Here is a 20109-nt window from a genome sequence, read left to right on the forward strand (position 1 = left end):
TTTTTTTTTTTCTGTAGAGATGGCATCTCCCTGTGTTGCCCAGCCTCATGGGAGCTTTTCTAAGGAAGAAGGCCCAAAGACACGGTAACGTCTATTTTTTATGCTAGGGTTGATGAGGAAGTAGTTAGTCATGGAGAAGTCCGATTGGCTAAAAGGAAGTATGATCTCCTGGTGACAAACTGGCGGGAACTTTGCAAGGCCTGTGTGTCCAGGCTCCTCTGACCCTGCATCTTCGGAGATGAGAATGTTCCTTCCTCTGGGCATGGGGAGGGCGCCTCTCAAATGAACCTCATGACCCACTTCAGGGAAGAAGGGCAGGGGAGCTCAAAGAGTGGCCTTCCACTTCTGCAGCTTTCTCACATCCCTTCAGCTTTAAAAAAAATTTTTTTGAGACAGAGTTTCACTCTGTCGCCCAGGCTGGAGTGCAGTGGCCCGATCTCAGCTCACTGCAACATCTGCCTCCCAGGTTCAAGTGATTCCTGTGCCTCAGCCTCCTGAGTAGCTGGGACTACAGGTGTGCACCACTACGTCCCGCTAACTTTTTTTTTTTTTGTATTTTTAGTAGAGACGGGGCTTCACCCTGTTGGCCAGGCTGGTCTCGAACTCCTGACCTCAGATGGTCCACCTGTCTCGGCCTCCCAAAGTGCTGGGGTTACAGGCGTGAGCCACTGCACCTGGCCTAAAAAAATTTTTTTTTTTTTTGAGACGTAGCTTCGCTTTTGTTACCCAGGCTGGAGTACAGTGGTGCGATCTCAGCTCACCACAACCTTGGCCTCCTGGGTTCAAGCAATTCTCCTGCCTCAGCTTCCCGAGTAGCTGGGACTACAGGCTGTGCCACCACGCCCAGCTAATTTTTGTATTTTTAGTAGAGACAGGGTTTCATCATGTTGACCAGGATGGTCTCAATCTCTTGACCGTGTGATCCACCCGCCTCGGCCTCCCAAAGTGCTGGCATTATAGGCGTGAGCCACCGCGCCCGGTGTCCTAAAGTATTTTAAGAAGGTTTTAGGGTAGCATGTCCTGGACCTCACTGGGCTCAAGGAAATCGGGGGACTCGTCCAAGCCGATGGAGCTGGTGAGAGGCTGAGGGAGCAAGGCGGTGCATCCAGCCGCGAACCACAGAGCCCTGTCTGAGGCACCCTGGCGATTTGATCCCAGCTGTGTGACATCAACCCAGCACAGGCTTGGGTTGCAAAGCCAGCTGCATGAAGTTGTCTGTTCCTCTTCCTGAGACTTGGTGACCATTCCCATGACCACCCCTCCACGGGCACGGTCGTCAGGGGCCTGGAGGTTCAAACGGCTGGGCTTCCCACGGGCATATTTACCACTGTTCTTGCTAACGGCTCACTTTCCCATTCAATTATATTTTTTGCCTGCAGCTTGTGTATGATGTTTACAACCTGGCCTCTGACTTTGACTGTACCCTTTGCACAGAAAATAACATAAAAGGAAAAGCATTTAAGCGCCCATCACGAGGCTTGAAAGGCGTGGCATGAAATGGTTTCTCTGTTGAGTATTTCATTCCGGGAGCTCGGGCTTGGCGTCTGTGTAGGAGGCTCCTCCTCCCTCGGTTCTCTGATGCTCTGGGCCTGGCTAGCTGCCTTCCCTTCACTCTGCCCACCCTCCTTTGACTTCTGGCCACATTGCCTGACCTTTCAGGTCCCTTGCCCGCGTATGTCCAGAGAGAGAGAATAGCTGTAGACATGACGGGCTTGGTTTCCCCATGATTCCTCAAGGTTGGGTCCCACGGAGTCCAGGGGTTGGGTAAGTGATATGGGCCATGGGTACTTTGTGTCTTATCTGTGAAGTGGCCGAGGTGGGGGGATCACCTAAAGTCAGGAGTTCGAGATGAGCCTGGCCAACATGGTGAAAGCCCATTGTAGTCCCAGCTGCTTGGGAGGCTGAGGCAGGAGAATCGCTTGAACCCAGGAAATGGAGGTTGCAGTGAGCTGAGATTGCACCACTGCACTCCAGCCTGGGTCGCAGAGCGAGACTGTAGCACCTTCCTCGCCGGGGGTTGCCGAGAGGGCATAGGGAGGAGTGGGTGTGAAGTGCCCAGCCCAGCCCAGGCACAGGGCTGGCACCCAGTGAATGTTACGATCACCGAACTCTTTTGAGTCAGCAGTGCCAGAGGTGATCCATGCCATGAAATTCCCAAGTTTCTCATGCACAAGCCTGGTGGTCTCAGCCTCACCACTTCCTCCTTGGAAGGCTGCTAGGAGCAGAATGTCCCTGAGTTAATACGAAGCTGCTGTTTCATAATAATCGCTCCCATTTGGAGATATTTCTTAGGTATTCCAGGTAGTGTGCGACACACACCATCTCACATGACACTCGATGAGAAAGTAGAGCCTCAGAGAAGTAAAGTGACTTTGTCAAAGTCACATAGTCTCAAAGGAGAGAGCTGAGAGGGAACTCAGGGCTTTCAGACCCCAGAGACCGAAACTGTATGGAAAATGGGTATGTTACTGCATTTTTCTAGAGAAAATTCCAAGGCTATTTTTTAAAACCAGGGGCATGATTTTTGTTGGAATTTTCATGAAACACTTAAAGAATCTACTACCACTTTTGCTACTACCAAAGGGCGGCTCTGGAGCCACCCTGAAAGGTCAGAGGTGTGCCTAACAGTCTCTCGTGTATTAGACCACTATGTTTTGACTGGTGTTTCTGTGATTAGTCCATCTGCTGTCCTGTACATGGGTGGAAATGTGTAGACCCAGCGAAGGTTGGCAAACCTTCACCCGCCCTCATCGCAGCCCTGCCCCCATGATGTTATCAGCTGTCAGATGCTGTCAGCCCTGGGGTAGGGAGAATGGGGTAAACTGGGCTTCTAATACCCAGCTGGGTCCTCAGAATTCCCTCAGTGACGAATAGAAGGTCCCGGCATGGTGGCTCATGCCTGTAATCCCAGCATTTTGGGAGGCTGAGGCGGTGGATCACCTGAGGTTAGGAGTTCGAGACCAGCCCGGCCAACATGGTGGAACCGCGTCTCTACTATAAATACAAAAAGCAGCTGGGCATGGTGGTGCGCGCCCATAGTCCCAGCTACTCAGGAGGCTGAGGCAGGAGAATCGCTTGAACCCAGGAAGCGGAGGTTGTAGTGAGCCAAGATTGTGCCACTGCATTCCAGATTGGGCCATAAAACAAGGCTCTGTCTTAAAAATAAATAAATAAGGCTGGGCACAGTGGCTCACACCTGTAATCCCAGCACTTTGGGAGGCCGAGGCAGGCACAGTGGCTCACACCTGTAATCCCAGCACTTTGGGAGGCCAAGGCAGGTGGATCACAAGGTCAGGAGTTTGAGACCGGCCTGGTCAACATAGTGAAACCCCGCCTCTACTTAAGATACAAAAAATTAGCCGGGCATGGTGGCATGCACCTGTAATCCCAGCTACTCAGGAGGCTGAGGCAAGAGAGTCGCTTGAACCCAGGAGGCGGAGGTCGCAGTGAGCTGACATTGCACCATTGCACTTCAGCCTGAGTGACAAGGCAAGACTCCAACTAAAAGAAAAAAAAATAGAAGGAAAGTGAGAGGGAGCAATGCTGTGTTTGCAGAGGAAAAGGAAGGTCAGGTGAGCTCCAGCAGTGCCTTTGCTGGGAGGTTTCAAGCTGCCGACCAGCTCAGTGGAATTTGGAGATCTTGCGGAAAGAAATCAGAGGGGAAAAGGAGAGAGACAGAAAGGGAAAGGAGGAGAGAGAGAATTGTGTTGGCCGCAGCTCGGGATTTATTTATTGTACTTGCTGTTGACTGAGCCCACTCCGCAGCAGGCAAGGGGCCTGTAAACACACAGGCTGATTCATTAGTTTCTGACCATCTGCTTCCCGGGCTGGGGTGGGGGGCCGGAGGGCCCTGTAGGTTGGAGCAGCCCACTTGAATCCCCCATCTCCAGCCGGAGCCAGCTGTGTCAGTCTTCCCAGTGACAGACAGGCCGGATGCAACTGGGGGTTTTGAGGGATACCTTGCCCCCCCAACCCCCATCCCACAGAACCCACCAGGGGCCTGGGCAGGGCAGGGCTAGGCAAGGCAGGAGGACAAAGAGAGAGCAGGGAAAAGGTGAAGTGTGGGGGACTCAGCAGTTGCGGGTTGACAGGAATACTATCAACACTCAATAGGAGATATGTCAATATCACTGTCATTTTATTAATAGCTAATTAATATGATACAATAAGTATAGTTTAGTGAGTGGTTACTGACATCCAGGCCCGATACGGAGACCTCACTACACTGTCCCCAGTAAGCACATTAACAACTCTGTGATGGATGATGAGGGAACTGGGTTCAAAGATTGAGTCAAGTCAGGAGGGCCTCCTGGAGGAGGCACATGTGGGAGAGCTCTGAAAACCAGGGGGAAAGAAGTGGCCAAAGGGGTACAAGCTCTGAAATGGAAGGGGATGAAGTGGCCTGGGACATGGCACAGCTTCAGTGCTGGGTTGATAAGAGCTTTCTGGGTAGGTGAGGCAATGTGATGCCACTTGGTGTCAGCATACTGAGAAACCAGGCTGGTGGGGGAGGCCCCAGAGAGAGTGTCTGGGAAAGTCATCAAAAACTCACAGTTTGGTGCTACCCCTCTGAGCCAGTCCTTCCGACTGTTCCCTCTTCATTCACTTGGGATGAGGCAGGTCTGAGTCAGCTCTGGCCACCATAACAAAGTACCACTCGCGGCCACCATTCAGCCCCTAGGAAGGCCCCAGGGGCAGCAGAAGCAGCACTGGGACTTTGGGAAGGGGGTACTGGCTGGGCTATAGGAAGGGGCGCATGTGCCTGGGTGCCAGAGCCCAGGTGCAGGCTCCTGGAGCACCTGCCCGTCACTCCTCCTCCCAAGTGAGACAATCAGAGCCCATTCTGCAGCCGGGCTCAGAGCACTCCTCCTGCTGCCAGTTCCCTCACGGATCAAGCCTGCCTCCTCCAGCCCAGCACCTGCCACTCTCAGGCCACTGTGCCATCCCCATGGCCTCTCAGCCCCTCATCATTCCAGGCAGCAGCACAGGACAGGGCGTGTCTTGCCCAGAGTCACCCAGCCAGAGAGTGAGGGAGCTGGGACCCCCCCATATCCCTCTGCTGTCCTGGAATGGTGTGCTCACCAGTGGCGTGGATACACTGATGGTAACAGCAGGCTCCTCCTCAGAGGTGCTGTCTGCTCTCCAGAAGGCTGGGGCCAGTCCTGCCCTGACCCGGGCCTCAGTCTCCCCATCTGCTCAAGGAGGTATTGGACTCTATTGTGAGCTCCTGCCACCCTGAGTTTGCATGGGGGACTGAGGACAGAGCTATTTGGGTCAAAGAGAGCTTTGTAGAACCTACATCAATGAAGCAAGGGTCAGCCCTGCCCACCAAGGAGCCCCGGGCAGCCGGGCAACCTGTCCTCCATCCTTGAGGATCCAAGCCCAGCGGGCTGAGGCTGCTGCAGCGTTTCCTGGTGGGGGCCGCAGGGGTGCGGCTCGGCCCCTCAGAAGGCGGTGGGCCCCACTTCCCCCATGGGGGCTGAAAGTCTCATTTGAGAGTGAGAGGTTTTAACTCAGATCCAAGCCATTTTGTCTCTGAGCAAACCAGACACCTGAAATATTCATCAAAAAGGGCTGCAAGTGGTCTGGGGCACTGTGTGGTTGTTAGGAACAGTGTTCTTTTTTTTTTTTTTTAATTAATAGACTTTATATTTCAAAGCAATTTTAGATTTAGATTTATAGAAAATTGAGCAGATAGTACAAAAAGTACCTAACCCCCATGCCACCCTCCTCCCATCTACGTCTTACTTCACCTATCATCCACATCTTGCGTTAGGGTGAGATATTTGGGGTTTTGGGGGTTTTCTTTAGAGACAGAGTCTCTCTGTCATTCAGGCTACAGTCCAGGGGTGCAATCACAGCTCACTGCAGCCTCAAACTCCTGGGCTCAAGCAGTTCTCCTGCCCCAGCCTCCCAAACAGCTGGGACCACAGGTGTACACCGCTATGCCCAGCTAATTTTTAAATTGTATTGTAGATACAGAGTCTCGCTGTGGTGCCCAGGCTGATCTTGAACTCCTGGCCTCAAGTGATCCTCCCATCCTGCCCGCTGAGTAGCTGGGACCACAGGCGCGTGCCACCACCCCTAGTTTATTTTTTATTGTTTCCCTATGTTTACCATTTATCAAATTCAGGAACAGCCAGATAGAAGAGACACACAGGGTACGGGATCAGGGAGGGACCCAGAGCTGCCAGGCCCTCTTTAAGCCCCTCAGTATGTTCACCAACCCTAAGGGTACTGTTGAAAAGGCTCAGGGGCCAGGTGCCATGGCTCACATCTGTAATCCCAGCACTTTAGGAGGCCAAAGCAGGTGGATCAACTGAGGTCAGAGTTCAAGACCAGCCTGGCCAACATGGCTAAACCCTGTTTCTACTGAAAATACAAAAATTAGTCAGGTGTGGTGGTGCACACCTGTAATCCCAGATACTCAGGAGGCTAAGGCAGGAGAATCGCTGGAACCTGGGAGGCATAGGTTGCAGTGAGCTGAAATCACCCCACTGCACTCCATCCTAGGCAACAGAGCAAGACTCCGTCTCAATAAAAAAATAAAATAATGGCTGGGTGCGGTGGCTCACGCCTGTAATCCCAGCATTTTGGGAGGCCAAGGTGGGCGGATCATGAGGTCAGAAGTTCAACCGGCCAACATGGTGAAACCCCGTCTCTACTAAAAAATATAAAAATTAGCTGGGCATGCTGGCTCCTGCCTATAATCCCAGCTACTTGGGAGGCTGAGGTAGGAGAATTGCTTGAACCGGGACCCTGGAGGCGGAGGTTGTAGTGAGCCGAGATTGCGCCACTGAACTCCAGCTTGGGCTACAGAGCGAGCCACTATCTTAAATAAATAAATAAATAAAAATAAAATAAAATAAAAGGCTCAGGAAGGTGACTCAGCTAAGGGGTGTTTAGAGAGTCAAGAACGTGAATGGGAATTTTCAAGGCAGAGAGCAGAAGGGCACATGAAGGAGAGAGAATGCCATCTGCAAAGGCTCAGAGGCGTGGCAGGCAGGGGCAGGAGGACAGCTGTCCTGGGGAGGCTCAGGCACAGGGTCACCAGGTGTGGGATCAGTATATTACAGAGTCAGGACTTTGTATTCCAGGCAACGGGGAGCCATGGAGGACTTCAGAGCAGGGGACGAACACCCAGCTCCCTGGGTTGTCTGTATTTAGAGTAGAAACAAGTGTGCATTTTCTTGGGATGCCATGGGACTGCACACCTTTGCACACCTAGGGGAAATGGGCACAAATCTCCCAGCCATGTCTGGGCACCAGAGCACAGGCCCTGTGGCCACAGAGCAGGTGTCTGGGCTCGCAGGCAGGGGCCAGGCTGGGCAGAGGCTTCCCAGGCCGCCCCAAGCATCCAGCATCCACTCTTCCTTTCTCTCCCCGCTGCAGGAGAATCCCTACCTGTGCAGCAATGAGTGTGACGCCTCCAACCCGGACCTGGCCCACCCGCCCAGGCTCATGTTCGACAAGGAGGAGGAGGGCCTGGCCACCTACTGGCAGAGCATCACGTGGAGCCGCTACCCCAGCCCACTGGAAGCCAATATCACCCTTTCGTGGAACAAGACCGTGGAGCTGACAGACGACGTGGTGATGACCTTCGAGTACGGCCGGCCCACGGTCATGGTCCTGGAGAAGTCCCTGGACAACGGGCGCACGTGGCAGCCCTACCAGTTCTACGCCGAGGACTGCATGGAGGCCTTCGGCATGTCTGCCCGCCGGGCCCGCGACATGTCATCCTCCAGCGCCCACCGCGTTCTCTGCACTGAGGAGTACTCGCGCTGGGCGGGCTCCAAGAAGGAGAAGCACGTGCGCTTCGAGGTGCGAGACCGCTTCGCCATCTTTGCCGGCCCGGACCTGCGCAACATGGACAACCTCTACACGCGGCTGGAGAGCGCCAAGGGCCTCAAGGAGTTCTTCACCCTCACCGACCTGCGCATGCGGCTGCTGCGCCCCGCGCTGGGTGGCACCTACGTGCAGCGGGAAAACCTCTACAAGTACTTCTATGCCATCTCCAACATCGAGGTCATTGGCAGGTAAGGCCGGGGGAAGCCCTGGATGTCACCTGGAACCCGGCATGTGTTCTGTTATCTGGGACATTAGCAGATACCTGGAATGTTTCCTGATACGTGGAACATTGCCTGGCTCTTGAGATGTTACCTGGTACCCGGGACATTATCTGGTTCTCGAGATGTTACTTGGTTTCCAGGAGGTTAGGAGCACCGGGGATATTATTACCTGGTTCCCAGGACATTACCTGGTGTTACATCATAGGGGCTGCCTAGGATGGCCAGGGCTGCTCACACCCAGTGCCTGGGCTTTTCCATGGAAGGAAGTGTGTGTGTTGGAGGTGTGGAGGGCAGGAGTGGATCCTGTCTGTGCAGGGCTGGGCTAACTCCTGGGGCTACCAGCATGAAGTGCTCTGAGGCTGTCCACTGACTCAGTGAGTGGGCTCTCCTGTGCAGGGGTTTCCCAGACCATCCTCAGGCTCCATGATTCCCTAGAAAATCTCACAGAACTCAGCAAAGCTGCTGTATTCACAGTTATGGTTTATGACAATGAAGGATACAGATTAAAATCAGCAACAGGAAAAGGTGCACAGGGCTGGGTCCGGGAGATGCCAGGTGCCAGGGGAGTCGTGCAGGCAGCACTTGATTCTCCCTGCAGTGACATGGGACAACCCTTGTGAACCATCGCCAGGCAGGGACGCTTACCGAAGCCTTGGTGTCCAGAGTTTTTATTGGGAGTTGGTGGTGTAGGCATTGCTAATGATGTGGCTGGCCTTTGACTCCAATCCCTCCAGAGGTCGAGCTGACACTACATGGCCCAAGGCCCTCCAATAAATCTCATCATCAGCATAGTCTCTCTGATGCGTCCCAAGATCCGCAGGCAAACATGGCCACCCTTCTCAGACAGGACACTCCAGGGCTTATAGATTAGAGGTCACCTTGCAGGAGCCAGGCCGGAGTCACACCTTTCTTTGGAATGTACAGGGTGTGGCCAACCCAGGCCTGCCGAGGCAGCTCTTTCTTGCCCAGCTCTGGAGAAGAATGTGTTCTGGGGACACTTTGAGGAAGGCAGAAGACTGTCATAGAAGATGAAAGCAGCCTTTACCTCCCCAGAACTGTTGAGACTGTGGAGGATGAAATGGTCCTGTGCTCTCCTGGGTCATTTGTTCTTTTGGTGGATAATGTCGTGGTCTGTGGGGCAACACGTTCTTCCCTGGGCCATCTGTAGGATGGGGATGGTAACAAGCATACCTCTCTCACTGGATTATGGTGGAGGTTAAATGAGTTAAAGTTGGTGAAGCACTCAGAACAGTGCCTGGCACATAATACGTGCTAAAAAAAAAAAGTGTTTAATAAAAAAATTGGACAAAATAATGGAGTGAGAGGGCTGGGGTGGGCTGAGGGAAGACAGAGTTGAGACCCAGGGGTGCTGGGGCAGTTGGGGCCAGGAGCCTGGCTTAGGCAGGTGCAGGCAGGGGCTGCACCTGGGAATCCCAGCTAGGGCCGTCACTGTTGGCATCTCTCCACTGCAGCCTCTCGGTGCCCACCCAGATCCGTAATTCCTGACAAGTGGAAAAAGTGCTTTGCCATATGGCATGTCAAGCATAATCCTGTTTTTATAAAACATGTAATACGCCTTGTGTATCCTTTCTGAGTCTTGAGTAGACATTGGCTGTAAGTGTGTACAGGACCGGGAGAAACTTCATGGGCTGGGGAGAAAGGCTGGAAGCCCGTTTGCCAGCCATGTGCTGTGGTGAGGCCTGCACGGTGAGGCTGGGCAGGGCGCTGCGGTGCCGCTGTTTCCAGCTTGCGTTTGCATTGTGTTTCCCGTTGACAATGTGTGTGGATTCCAGGTGAGCAGAGGTGAAGGCAGGTCGTTCACGAAGCAGGAGTCAGGTTCAAGTCTGGCAGATGGGAGTGGAACAGGTGCAGACAGGGGCCTGTGGTGCCGACACCCGTGATCTCTAACCCGCCTCCAGTTGGGACAGGATATTCAAAATCAGGAAAGTTCTGGAAACCACCCCTATCAGCCTCTGGGCATCTCTGTGAGCTCTGCCCTCAGGATGCAATTGTCTGGTTGTTACTAGACAGCCCGAAACCCCCGAAATCCCGCAGGGCTGAGAAGCTCAGGGCTGGGAACCACCTCCCCAGGCCTTGTAGGCTCCTGGCCTGTCTTCTGACCTTGGGCTGCTCAGGAAACCTTAATGTTAAGGCAGCTATTCAAGGACCCTGCCTTCCATTTCATAAGGTGGCTCATGCGGGGCCCTCAGGTCTGGGCCAGCTACAGGGTCCAGACTAGGACGGTGACAGTCAGGGCCTGGTGGTGCCCTTTCAACCCCAGCAGGGTGACCTCGGGTTCAAACCCCGCCCCTCTGCACACTGCTTCGATTTCCCATCTGTGACAAGAGGCCTCAGGCTGCCTAGAACCGACGTCTCCCTGTAGGTGGTTCCCCTTGGCACCCAGCCTCCTCGGGCGGCGGGGAGGAGCCGAGGTGGTGGCGAAAGTATGCAATCAATTCACAGAGAGAGTGAGCACTCTTCAGGCGGGAGCTTGGCTTGTTGTTGGGTTGGGTGGGGTTAGACATTTCAGCCAAGATGGAGGCCTCTTCCCCTTTTCCTTCTTCAGTTCACCCTGGGAAAGCCCAGCCGTGCTGAGAAGCCAGAGATGCAGGACTGGTGGCAAAGGGGGATGTGGGACCCCAAGTTCCTGAGTGAGCACCAGGGACCCCTGCGGGTTCCCAGGCTCTGGGATCTCACACTGAACCTGTTCTGGGGATTCCCTCAAAATTTCATGGCTAGGATGTTAACCAGTGGCTCCGCTATGGCCCACTAAGAAGAATGTCAAATGTTTATCGAGCTTTTGCTACGGGTTCATTTGCAATTGAGCACTGTTATTAATGGCTTCATGTGTATTTTCCTGTTTAATCAATAGCCGTTTAATTCTCCCATGGTTATTGGATGGCTCAGATCCCACAAGCCAAGGACACAGCACTGAGCAAGCCGGACCTGATCCCCACCCCCTGGAGCTCTCCCTGCAAGGGCAGTACTTCCCTCAGCCTCATGTTTTCAGATGAGAAGGCCAAAGCCCAAGAGGTCAGAGAATAGAAGGGGATTGCACAGCTCCACTACAGGGCAGATGGCCAACACCCAGACCCAGGCGTGTCCAGGCTCAAGATGGACTCAGCCACCGAGCTGTGTGGCCCAGTGGCTGCTTCATTTCTGGTCCCAGCTCTGATTGGAGCCCTCCTGGACCTCAGGCAGCCTGCATGATGGGGCAATGCCATAGGACCCTCCTTCCAAATTTATGGTTCTTTGATGGGTGGTGGCTCTCTGCTCTGCCACCCATGTAGGCTGAAGGGGGAGGACAGAGGCACCTGGCTGCGGAGGAGGAGCTGGAGCAGCTGCAGCCAGCCCAGGGCCCTGGAAAGGAGGGGCTGGTACAAATGATGAGGGGGACAAGAGGTGGAGACTGACCAAGCTGCAGCCCCACGGGGCGGGGGTCAGGTGCAGCGGCGGTGGCTCTGAGAAAAGCACAGGCTCCCGCAAGTCCCAGCCACGCCCCTCCCTGCCTCCCGCCGCCTGCTCCACGTGCCCATTCCTGGAAGGCAGGAGGGGGCGGGAGCTATTTTCCCCTTCCACACATGGGAAGACTCAGGTGCAGAGCCGGGAGAGTGGCTGGCTTCAGACTGTGCGGCAAATCTGGGGCAGAATCTGGATTCGAGGAGGAATGAGATCATCTCTTTGTGGTGCTTGGAGTGGGAGGGGCCTCCGCCCCCACCCGCCACACGACCATTAAGAGAAGCCGGGCCCAAACCTGACCCAGCATCTCCCAGGAGAGCGGTTTAAGACAGGATTCCTCAGCCCCAGCACTGAGAGCTTTGGGACCGGGCGGTGTGGGGTGGGGTCGGGAAGGTTGTCTCTGCAAAGCTCCTGGAGTGAGCTGGAGAGGTGGAGCAGCCGCATCCATGGGGATGGATGACCTTAACCTGCTGGAACCTCAGTTTTCTCATCTGCAAAATGGAGAAATAGTAATGACCTCAGCTGGCTGTTGTGAGGAGTCAAGGAAATGCTGTATTCAGAGAGCTTATCCCAGTGTCTCATTCCCCTGGTTAGACAGTGGGAGAGGGAAGAGGGAGAGACTTGGGGTCAGGGCTGCCTAGGTAGGAGGCCATCACTGCACCCACCCCAGGTACTAGAGCTTAGAAAGGGAGTGTGGAAGTATGCCTTCAGGTTCACGGGGGTTGCAGTCCCAAATGTCTAGAAGCTGGGAACACAACTTATGTGGAAGCCAGGCATGGTGGTGTGTGCCTGTAGTCCCAGCTACTTGGGAGGCTGAGGCAGAAGGATTACTTGAGCCTAGGAGGTTGAGGCTGCAGTGAGCGACGATGGCACCACAGCACTCCAGCCTGGGTGACAGAGACAGATCCTGCCTCTAAAACAATAATAAATAAATTCAAATAAATAATAAAAATAATGAGAAGAAGGCAATATATATGGGTGACCAGCAGAAGCGATAGGGAAGGGTGTGGTCTGGGGAGAAACGGAGACAGCAGGCCCCTCATAAGACAGCAGACCAGATGTTCCAGTTCTGCAGTTACAAAGGGAGGTGCACAGCAGTGTCCATAATTAACTCGTTCAGGAGCCACCGTGCCGTTCTCCGTTGTGGCTGCACCATTTTCATTCCCACCAGCAATGCATGAAGGTTCCGATTTTTCCACATCCTTGCCAACACTTGTTATTTCTTGCTTTTCTGATCATAGCCATCCTCATGGGTACATCCATCCATTTTGTTTTCATTGAGATGGGGGTCTCACTATATTGCCCAGGCTGGTCTTGAACTCCTGGGCTCAAGTGATCCTCCCACCTCAGCCTCCCAAAGTGCCAGGATTACAGGCACGAGCCACTGCACCCAGCCCTTCCATCTATATCTCAACCTCCTGGCCTCAGTTTCCTCATCTGTGTCATGGGAACAATGATCCTCACAGGATAGGACTGAATGAGGAGACGCACATAAAGGACTCGGGATGCTACCTGGGGGATGGGAATTCTCAGTGAATGACAGTTAATATTGAGGGAGGATATTGCTGGAACCTACTTCAAAACGTTGTTTAAACTCTGTGCAGGGAAAACAAAATATCCCTGCAGCCCAGGGCAGCTCACGAGCTGCCGGGTAGCCCCCATACTCTGAAATGTACAGTGTCCTCCTGCAGGTATAGTAGCGGCCATGTTCGGCGACCCCGAGACAGGGCGGACACAGTGGAGCCAGAGCAGGGGCAAAACGGCAAAACAGCCCTGCCCATTCTGGGCCTGGGAGTCGGGGGGAAGAGGGCATCATCCCACACTAGTACCTCTGACCAGAAAACCCTCAGAAGCTCCAGGGAGGCAGCCAAGTGGGTCCTTTGCCAGGAGGAACAGGCAAGGAGGAGTGAGTTCCCCATTCCTGGAGGTATTCAAGCCCAGTGGATGGTGTCTGTGGGATATGATGAAGGGAGGTCCTTTGCACCAAATTAAGGTCTTGTATGCCCATTCTGTTCAACAGGAATAAATGTGGATTCAGGGAACAGGAAAGGCAGGTACAATTTATTTGGTACCTGTGCGTTACATGCCAGGCATTGCATCCCCACAGCCTTTCTGCCCAGGAGGAGGCTGAACTCCTTGAGCAAAAGGAGACTTGTGAGATCCCAGAGGCTGAGCTGGGCCTGGATGGGCAGATCTGAGCCCTGGACTGGCCAAGCCCGGCTGCTGCAGACCCAGCTCCTCCAGACCCTGCGGGGTGTCCCTGGATCACTTCCCATCTGGTGTTCCCCCCTTTACCCTCTCACTGATTTCTTGCCTTCTTGTCTTTTTCATAAACATCCTGACCCTGTTGATCACCCCGTAACTGGAGATGAACAGACACTGGTTGAGAATAGAAACAGCAGAGGGAAGAAAACTGTGGAGGGTGGGCAGGTCGGGGTGGGGAGGGGAGGGCGGAGACAGGCAATTTCAGCCTCTCTATTCCTGTACCCACCCTCCCTGCATCTCTTTCTCAGCTGCGTTACAGGAAAAACAGGGGCAAGAAGGGAATTCTGTGATGTTATTTTGCCTGCACTGACTCCTTGAAACTCTGGGAGGACAGAGCCTCCCGCCCTCGGCAATATTAACTGTCATTCACTGAGAATTCCCATCCCCCAGGTAGCATCCCGAGTCCTTTATGTGCATCTCCTCATTCAGTCCTATCCTGTGAGGATTATTGTCCCCATGACACAGATGAGGAACCTGAGGCCAGGAGGTTGAGATATAAATGGAAGGGCTGGGTGCGGTGGCTCGTGCCTGTAATCCTGGCACTTTGGGAGGCTGAGGTGGGAGGATCACTTGAGCCCAGGAGTTCAAGACCAGCCTGGGCAATATAGTAAGACCCCCATCTCAATGAAAACAAAATGGATGGATGTACCCATGAGGATGGCTATGACCGGAAAAGCAAGAAATAACAAGTGTTGGCAAGGATGTGGAAAAATCGGAACCTTCATGCATTGCTGGTGGGAATGAAAATGGTGCAGCCACAATGGAGAACGGCACGGTGGCTCCTGAACGAGTTACATATAGACTTACCGTATCACCCAGCAATTCCGCTCCTAGGTATAGACCCAACATAATTGAAAGAACGGACTTGAACAGATACGTGTATGCCCATGTTTATAGCAGCTTTATTCAGAGTAGCCCAAAGGTAGAAAGCACACAACTGTTCATCAACAAATGGAGAGAGGAAACGTGGCCATCCATGCAATGGAATATGATTCAGTCTTTAAAAGGAGGGAGAATCTAAGACACACTGCAACACAGATGAACCCTGAGGATGTGATGCTCAGTGAAATAAGCCAGAGACAGAAAGACAAGTGCCACATGATTCTGCTTACCCGACCTCCCCAGAGTCGTCAAATACATAGACAGAAAGTAGAATGGTGGCTGTCAGAGGCTGGAAGGTGGAATGGGGGGCTGGTGTTTAAGGGGGACAGCTTCAGTTTGGGATGGTTTAAAGTTCTGGAGAGGGATAGTAACGGTGCTTGGATGGCAGTGTAGATGTGCTTATGCCACCAGACCGTACGTGTAACAATGGTAAGGTGGCCGGGCGTGGTGGTTCAAACCTGTCATTCCAGCACTTTGGGAGGCAGAGGGGGGCAGATCACTTGAGGTCAGGAGTTCGAGACCAGCCTGGCCAACATGGCGAAACCCCATCTCTACAAAAATTAGCCGGGCATGGTGGCGCATGCCTGTAATCCCAGCTACTCGGGAGGCTGAGGCAGGAGAAAGGCTTGAACCCAGGAGGTAGAGGTTGTGGTGAGCCAAGATAGCACCACTGTACTCCAGCCTGGGCGATGGAGTGAGACTCCATCTCGAAAGAAAAAAAAATGGGCTGGATTTGGTGGCTGTAATCCCAGCTCTTTGGGAGGCTGAGGTGGGTGGATCAGAAGGTCAAGAGATTGAGACCATCCTGGCCAACATGGTGAAACCCGTCTCCGCTAAAAATACAAAAATTAGCTGGGCGTGGTGGCGGGCGCCTGTAGTCCCAGCTACTCAGGAGGCTGAGGCTCAAGAATTACTTGAACCGGGGAGGTGGAAGTTGCAGTGAGCCGAGATCGTACCCATCATGAGACTCCATCTTAAAAAAAATAAGAAGAAAAAGAATAAAAAATGGTAAGGTGATGAATATATACGTACATTTTAGCACACGAAAAAATAAAGGAAATAGGCAGGTGGGTGGTCTCCATGTCAGACTGTCCAGGTGCAGATCGTGGGTCAGGTGTGGGCCTGGGCAAGCCGCCTAACCTGTCTTTGCCTCCTTCCCACCTCCACACAATGGAGACCTGGAGCTTAAGCGAGACCATCCAGGGAGAGGAGTCACGGCTGTCTGGTTACATCGAAAGAACAGCAGATCACAGAGGGCCCGGGGGGTTCTTCTGCCGGGGCTTATGGGCTTTTAGGAGGGCAAAGGGTGGGCCTCAAGGACCCATGGACTCCCTAAAATATATGTTGAGTGTCATGTGTGTGCAGTCAGCTGAGGAGAGACCCTAGTTTTTGTTCCATTCTTGAAGGGGTTCCAGGATCCCAAAACATTTGGAGAGTCCCTGGAAAGGCAGATTTGTGTTCTGCTTTTCTTTCTCTTTCTTTCTTTTTTTTTTTTTTTTTTGAGACGGAATCTCACTCTGTCACCCAGGCTGGAGTGCAGTGGCACAGTCTCCGCTCACTGCAACCTCCGCTTCCTGGGTTCAAGCAATTCTTCTGCCTCAGCCTCTCGAGTAACTGGGATTACAGGTGCCTGCCACCATGCCAGGCTAACTTTTGAATTTTTAGTAGAGACAGGGTTTTGCCACGTTGACCAGGCTAGTCTGGAACTCCTGACCTCAAGTAATCCGCCTGCCTTGGCCTCCCAAAGTGCTGGAATTACAGGCATGAGCCACCACACCTGGTCCTGCTTTTCATTTTATAAAGCCAACTTTTTGGGGACACAGGTCTTTGGGGACAGATATTTTGTTAGGTACAGTCTGCACACCTTTAACTGCACCTCCCACACCCCCTGAACTACTGCTTCCCACCAAAAGGCAGGCAGGCATGATTAAAGACCACGTCAGCCTCCGCTGAGAAGTGCCAGTGTTGGGGAGAGGCCAGACTGTGCTAAAGAGCTGAGGGAATCTGCTGCCAAGTGTAGGGGTGTTGGTCCCTGGGCCTCGAGGCTCCTCTGGTCTCTGGCTCTGCTCCACTGCTGGGTGGGGTGGAGGGGGAAGGAGGGGCATCTCGGGTTTGGCCAGGGTCACAGGAGGCGCGGGGGGCCCTGTGGGCACTTGGGAGAGTCACCCACAGCAGTGCCTTCCCAGCAGCACTGGCCAGAATCGGGGTTCCGTCTTCTCTTTCCTGAGAAGGCATTTCCTCTGCGAGTTTTCTCACCGTCATATTAATTCACTCAACAGATGTTTTTTTCTCAGACCTTGCAGGGATGATCAACACATATTTCTAATGGGCACTGACTTGGTTTCTTGGAGCCGCCATAAAAAAGTACCACAAACCAGGTAGCGGTCGGGAGTCTGAAATCAGGGTGCAGCCAGGCTCGCTCTGGAACCTGCATGGGGGAACCTGTCCCGTGCCCTCCGCCCTCCGCTCGCTCCTGGCGGGCCCGGCAGCCTCTGGCGGCGGTCCTGGGTTTGCAGCTGCGCCACTCCAGTCCCTGCCTTGTCTCGGGGCTGTCTGTTCCCTGCACATCTGTCTTACATGCCATCTCCACCTGTCTCTTCCTACAGGGACAGCAGTCACATCAGATAAGGGCCCACCTTCCTCCATCACAAGCTCAGCTTAACGTACATCCTCATCACATCCACAAAGACCCCATTTCCATGTAAGGTCACATTCACAGGCACCTGGGGTCAGGATGTCAACGTACCTTTTTGGGAGACAGGATTCGGCCCACAGCAGGCACCTGCTGGAAATCCAGGGTCCAAGAGCATGGAGGGAGTGATGCTCCCGTAGTGGAAAAGCAGGAGTCAACAAACCCAGTACCCACGAGTGCCCACAGGCACATGGTGGGAAAGAAACCCAGGGCAAGGCCAGGCACGGTGGCTCACGCCTGTAACCCCAGCACTCTGGGAGGCTGAGGATGGCGGATCTCTTGAGCTCAGGAGTTCAAGACCAGCCTGGGAAAAAATACAAAAATTAGCCAGACACGGTGGTGTGTGCCTGTGGTCCCAGCTACTTGGGAGGCTGAGGTAGGAGGATTGCTTGAGCCCAGGAGGTCAAGTAGGCGGTGAGTTATGACTGTGCCACTGCCCTCCAGCCTGGGCAACAGAGCGAGACCCTATCTGAAAACCCAGGGCAATATGGGAGTCAAGCTAAGAACCAACCTGAGATCTGGACCCGGGGTTCAGGGAAGGCCCTCCAGGGAGGGGGCTCTGAAGGAGAGAACTGACGGCGGGGTGGGGCACAGCATTTGCGGCAGGGAGACAGCAGGCGGGACAGGCATGGTGCCATCTAAGGACTTAGTGTGGTGCGCCTGTGGTGGGTGAGTTCCAGAGTGGAGCAGGAAGGGCCGATCACGCCAGCCCTGTAGCCGAGGGAGGAGGTTGGTTTGGGTTGAAGTTTGGTGGGAGGCTTTGCCGGGCTAGAGGCAGGGGAGAGGTGTGAACTCATTTCTGGTGTTTGGAAATGTGAGTTGGGGGTGGTGGTGGTGCCGGAGGCCAGCAGGAGACTGGGCAAGTCCTACCAAGACTGACAGCAGTCTGGCCAGGTTCTGGCGGGGACAGCGGCTGTGGCGTGGGCCTCCTGGAGGTGGCCTTTGGTGGCAGTGTTGCAGAGTGGCTGGGGGAGGAGGGGAGCATTGGGGGACTTCCAGGTGTCTGGCTTTGAGACACTGGGTGGATGGAGATTTTGCATCATCAGATGAAGACAGAGGTGAGGGAATTCTCTGGAGGGGAATTTTTTTTTTAATTTCTTATTTTTATATTTTCATACAGCAAAAATGGACGTTTTAGGGGTACAGTTCTAGGAACTTTAGCACGTGGATAGATTCATGCAGCTGCCACCACAACTTGGGTCCACAACAACCCGTCCCCGCAGAAGCTCCCTGTGCTATCCTCTGAAGCCACCCCCTGCCCCCTCCCGAGACCCCTGAAAGCCCCTAGTCTGCTCCCTGTCTTTTCTGCAAATGTCCTGTAAGTGGAGTCTTGCAGCAGGCGGCTTTTCCAAAGGGTCTCCTCATCCTCGCCGTGCCTCTGAGGCTCCTGGCCCGGCTCAGGGTCCTCACTCCAGAGCAGGACAGCGCCACGTGCGGCACACCACGGTTTGTTTACCCATTCTCTGTGGAAGGACGTGTTGGCGCCTCCCAGTCTGGGGCGATTATGAATAGAGCTGCTATCAACATTCGTGGAAAGGTTTTTGGGTGAACATAAGCTTTCACTTCTCTTGGGTAAACACCCAGGTGTGGACGGCTGGGTGGCATGGCGAGCGTGCTTAACTCTGAGAAACCGTCAGGCCGTCTTCCAGCGGGTGGTGCACTGGAGGAAGCCTGACTTCTATTTTGGACCTGTTGGTTGTGAGCGTTTTGGAGGCCTCCGAGTGTGAAGCGCAGGCGAGACTGGGCTCGGGGAGTCCTGGGCTGGCAGTGACGATGACGCCCGGCGTGGGGGCGTGCGAGACTTCCGAGAGGGGAGCCGGGGATCCGGGCGGGCTGCAGTCCTGGGAGCAGAGACGGGGGGATCTGGCAGGGCGGTGCCTCTGGGGCAGCGGGCACCTGTGTCCGTGTTGCAGAGGGTCCAAGTAGAGGAGGCCAGTGAGGGCCCATGGACCTGGGAAGACCGAGGTCACAGTGGACGCGCCCAGAGCACACAGAGCCTGGGAGTCCGGAATGAAGGTTTCAGAGGTGAATGCCAACACTTTTAAAAGACTGAATAAGGGCTGAGAAAGAGGGGGTGAAGGCAAGCTTTTGAAAACATTTGGCTCGGAAGGGGAGCAGGGAAGGGAGATGGGGTGCGAGCTGCTGGGGGAACGGGGAGGGGAGAGGGCTCTTCCTGAAAGGCGGGAGGTGCGGCAGCGTTGGCGTTGGGATGGGAAGAATCCATCAGGACTGAAGATAGCTGGGGGGGGGGGGGGGGGGGCGCTGGGGGCAGGCACTGAGGAAGTGATCGGGGTGGGCGGAGAGCTGAGAGGACAGAGGGCCCACCAGGATGTGTAAGGAGGAAAGGCTGACTGATTTCATATTTAGGTCAGAAACCCTGCTTCTAGCACCTTCTAGAGACTCTGTGTCCATCCCCACAAGCCAAGGTGGCCCACCCTGGTGGCTCACGGAAATCCCTTTGTCCTGAGTGAAGAGTGGCATGTCACGGTGCCAGCCAGCAGAGAACACGTTGCCTGCCTGAGATTCCAGCTCTTTCCATTTGCTGTTTTCTGGCCCGGGGCAAGTCTCTTCCATTTCTCCAGGCCTCAGTTTCCCCACCTATAAAATGGGAACCCGCTGTTGCAAAGATTGTCTGAGACTTGCAGGCTCAAGTCCCAGCACTCAGGAGGTGCTGGAGGAAGGGGAGCTGTTGTTCCTTTGAAGGAGACGGTATTTTGTCACCTGAACACACAGCCCATGTTC

At 54.1% G+C, this 20109-nt stretch overlaps 1 protein-coding gene across 7 annotated transcripts in view; it reads left to right on the forward strand.

Moving 5' to 3' along the window:
- The window catches only part of NTNG2 (netrin G2), an 82419-nt gene that overhangs the window by 27201 nt on the left and 35109 nt on the right, over window positions 1–20109 (forward strand). For all 7 annotated transcript variants that reach the window (XM_032257672.1, XM_032257671.1, XM_032257668.1 and 4 more), the window contains one exon: window positions 7393–8036. In XM_032257672.1, coding sequence (XP_032113563.1) covers window positions 7393–8036 — 644 coding nt within the window. The remainder of the gene's footprint in view (window positions 1–7392; window positions 8037–20109) is intronic.

The sequence above is a fragment of the Sapajus apella genome, unplaced genomic scaffold (assembly GCF_009761245.1).
Source record: "Sapajus apella isolate SASKATOON/1434 unplaced genomic scaffold, GSC_monkey_1.0 scaffold97, whole genome shotgun sequence".
NCBI classification, from domain to species: domain Eukaryota; kingdom Metazoa; phylum Chordata; class Mammalia; order Primates; family Cebidae; genus Sapajus; species Sapajus apella.